A 2500-nucleotide genomic window follows, 5' to 3' on the forward strand; every position below is an offset into this window, starting at 1 on the left:
AAAGGAGAGAGAGGGATTCGAACCCTCGATAGTTCTTTGTTTCGAACTATACCGGTTTTCAAGACCGGAGCTATCAACCACTCGGCCATCTCTCCGAAAGATAATTTCTATTTTATTTATATTCCATCCCATCGAATAGAAGATTGACATATAAGTTGCTACCATTACTGTCTATACTATAGACAAATATAAGGCGTGAATCTATAAGTCTATCTCTATACATATAGATATATATGATCCAGTATACCCCTTTTTGTGAAGTAAAAAAAGACTACCCCGCAATCCCATGCATGCTAAAGTATTAAAAAAGTAAGAAGTAATATAGAATCAATGGATTTATGGTAAAATCCCTCCCTGATACATTTTATCAAAATTTTGGCTGGCTGGTAAAGGGATCAAATGGTATATTTTGTTGGTAGATTGGAGGATTAGAAACATGACTATTGCTTTCCAATTGGCTGTTTTTGCATTAATTGTTACTTCATCAATCTTACTGATTAGTGTGCCCGTTGTATTTGCTTCTCCTGAAGGTTGGTCGGGTAACAAAAATGTTGTATTTTCCGGTACATCATTATGGATTGGATTAGTCTTTCTGGTGGGTATCCTTAATTCTCTTATCTCTTGAACCTCTTCGTTCTCGATACAAAAATGAAACGACCCTCCCCTAATTCTTTCGAATTGTGAGAGACATTAAAATACAATATAAGTCCTAAAAATGAAAAATGCAAATAAAGAAAAAAATTTAGAGGGAGGGGGTCTCTTTCTTGTATTGTCAAAATTGAATATATCTCACATAATTCATATAAAAATAATATATTTGAAAGTATATAATAATACTTAGATATTGATAATAGAGAAACTATATATTATATATAATTATATAGACAAAAATATATAATTATCTTTATTTAGTTATAAAGATGAATTCCAAATATTAGAAAAATAAATAGTATAGTATAAAATATATTATATAATAACTATATAATTGGTTAAATCTATATATATATTATATAAAAATAGCCTAATTATACTCTAACCTAGTATTAATAGCCTAGTATAAGAGGATAGCTCTGCACTGATCTATACTATAGATTGCAGATAAAAAAAAATGCGGATATAGTTGAATGGTAAAATTTCTCCTTGCCAAGGAGAAGATGCGGGTTCGATTCCCGCTATCCGCCCAGGATGAGGATAATGGGTTAATGTTTTTCATTTAATAGGATAAATTTTTAAGTATAGTCGACCGTGATAGTATAGTGGTTCTATCCTCCCCCCTTCTTTTCCTCCCATCTGGAAAGAAAAAAAGCGAATATTATATAGTAATTAATTAATAGTTACCAAGATCAAACCTCAATTTTTTTAGACAAAAAAATTTTGCGGAGACAGGATTTGAACCCGTGACTTCAAGGTTATGAGCCTTGCGAGCTACCAAGCTGCTCTACCCCGCGATAAAGAGAAGAACTGTGAACTAATAGACAAACAAAGATTGAATGCACCCCTATACCATATCTGTACAAATAGAATAGTCCATTTATACAGAATGGTAAAGGGGTCCCTCTATGATCATAGAAATTAATAGAAAGAGATATTTGAATCCTTACCAACTTGATCTTGTTGCCCCAGGCAACAAGCATGCATGAACCATTTCACGAAGTATGTGTCCAGAGAGCCCAAAGTCTCGATAGTTAGCTCTCGGTCTTCCGGTTAAAAAACAACGTCGATGAAGACGTGTGGGTGCACTATTACGCGGTGGGGATTGTAACTTTCCATGAATTTCCCATTTCTCACTCAACGATGGAACTTTGCTTATTTCTTGTTTTAAGGATCGACGAATCAAATGATATTTTTGTTCCAATTTTTGCCTCTTCTTCTCCCTCTGAATTAAACTTTTCCTTGCCATAATGATTCAATTCCTAGTAGTATCAATGATACAAGTCGGATCCTAGATGTAGAAATATAAGAAGGAAGATCTCCTTCTCCATCGAAAGAAATGATATTTTCGCGGATACAACACATACAAAATTAACCAAATTTGCCTGATGTAGAGGCAATCAAGAAAGCCGCATAAGTAAATATATAACCTACAGAAAAGTGGGCTAATCCAACTAATCTTGCTTGCACAATGGAAAGAGCCACTGGTTTATCTCTCCATCGAATCAAATTAGCCAAAGGTGTGCGTTCGTGAGCCCATGCTAAAGTTTCAATCAATTCTTGCCAATATCCGCGCCAGGAAATTAAGAACATAAAGCCAGTAGCCCAAACAAGATGTCCAAATAAGAACATCCATGCCCAGACTGATAAACTATTCATACCAAAAGGATTATATCCATTGATAAGTTGTGAAGAGTTTAACCATAGATAATCTCTTAACCATCCCATCAAATAAGTGGAAGATTCATTAAATTGTGAAACGTTACCCTGCCATAATGTGATGTGCTTCCAGTGCCAATAAAAAGTAACCCATCCAATGGTATTTAACATCCAGAAAACTGCCAAATAA

The 2500-nt window shown here is 34.2% G+C and overlaps 3 protein-coding genes and 3 non-coding genes across 6 annotated transcripts in view; 2 read left to right on the plus strand and 4 right to left on the minus strand. All coding sequences in view use genetic code 11, as the record gives it.

Moving 5' to 3' along the window:
* Positions 1 to 2: 2 nt before the first annotated feature.
* On the minus strand, positions 3 to 95 carry trnS-UGA. The gene has a single exon. It is a non-coding gene; the product is annotated as a tRNA-Ser (tRNA).
* A 341-nt stretch (positions 96 to 436) lies between these two features.
* On the plus strand, positions 437 to 625 carry psbZ (photosystem II protein Z). The gene has a single exon. It carries the CDS (start codon positions 437 to 439, stop codon positions 623 to 625), a length of 189 nt encoding a protein of 62 aa, YP_004841780.1.
* A 485-nt stretch (positions 626 to 1110) lies between these two features.
* On the plus strand, positions 1111 to 1181 carry trnG-GCC. The gene has a single exon. It is a non-coding gene; the product is annotated as a tRNA-Gly (tRNA).
* A 192-nt stretch (positions 1182 to 1373) lies between these two features.
* On the minus strand, positions 1374 to 1448 carry trnfM-CAU. Its single transcript has one exon. It is a non-coding gene; the product is annotated as a tRNA-Met (tRNA).
* A 149-nt stretch (positions 1449 to 1597) lies between these two features.
* On the minus strand, positions 1598 to 1900 carry rps14 (ribosomal protein S14). Its single transcript has one exon. It carries the CDS (start codon positions 1898 to 1900, stop codon positions 1598 to 1600), a length of 303 nt encoding a protein of 100 aa, YP_004841781.1.
* A 122-nt stretch (positions 1901 to 2022) lies between these two features.
* The window catches only part of psaB (photosystem I P700 apoprotein A2), a 2205-nt gene continuing 1727 nt past the window's right edge, over positions 2023 to 2500 (minus strand). The window contains exon 1 of the mRNA in view: positions 2023 to 2500. This exon is cut by the window's right edge and continues 1727 nt beyond it. Coding sequence (YP_004841782.1) covers positions 2023 to 2500 — 478 coding nt within the window.

The sequence above is a fragment of the chloroplast genome of Cucumis melo (genome assembly GCF_025177605.1).
Source record: "Cucumis melo subsp. melo chloroplast, complete genome".
NCBI classification, from domain to species: Eukaryota; Viridiplantae; Streptophyta; class Magnoliopsida; order Cucurbitales; family Cucurbitaceae; genus Cucumis; species Cucumis melo.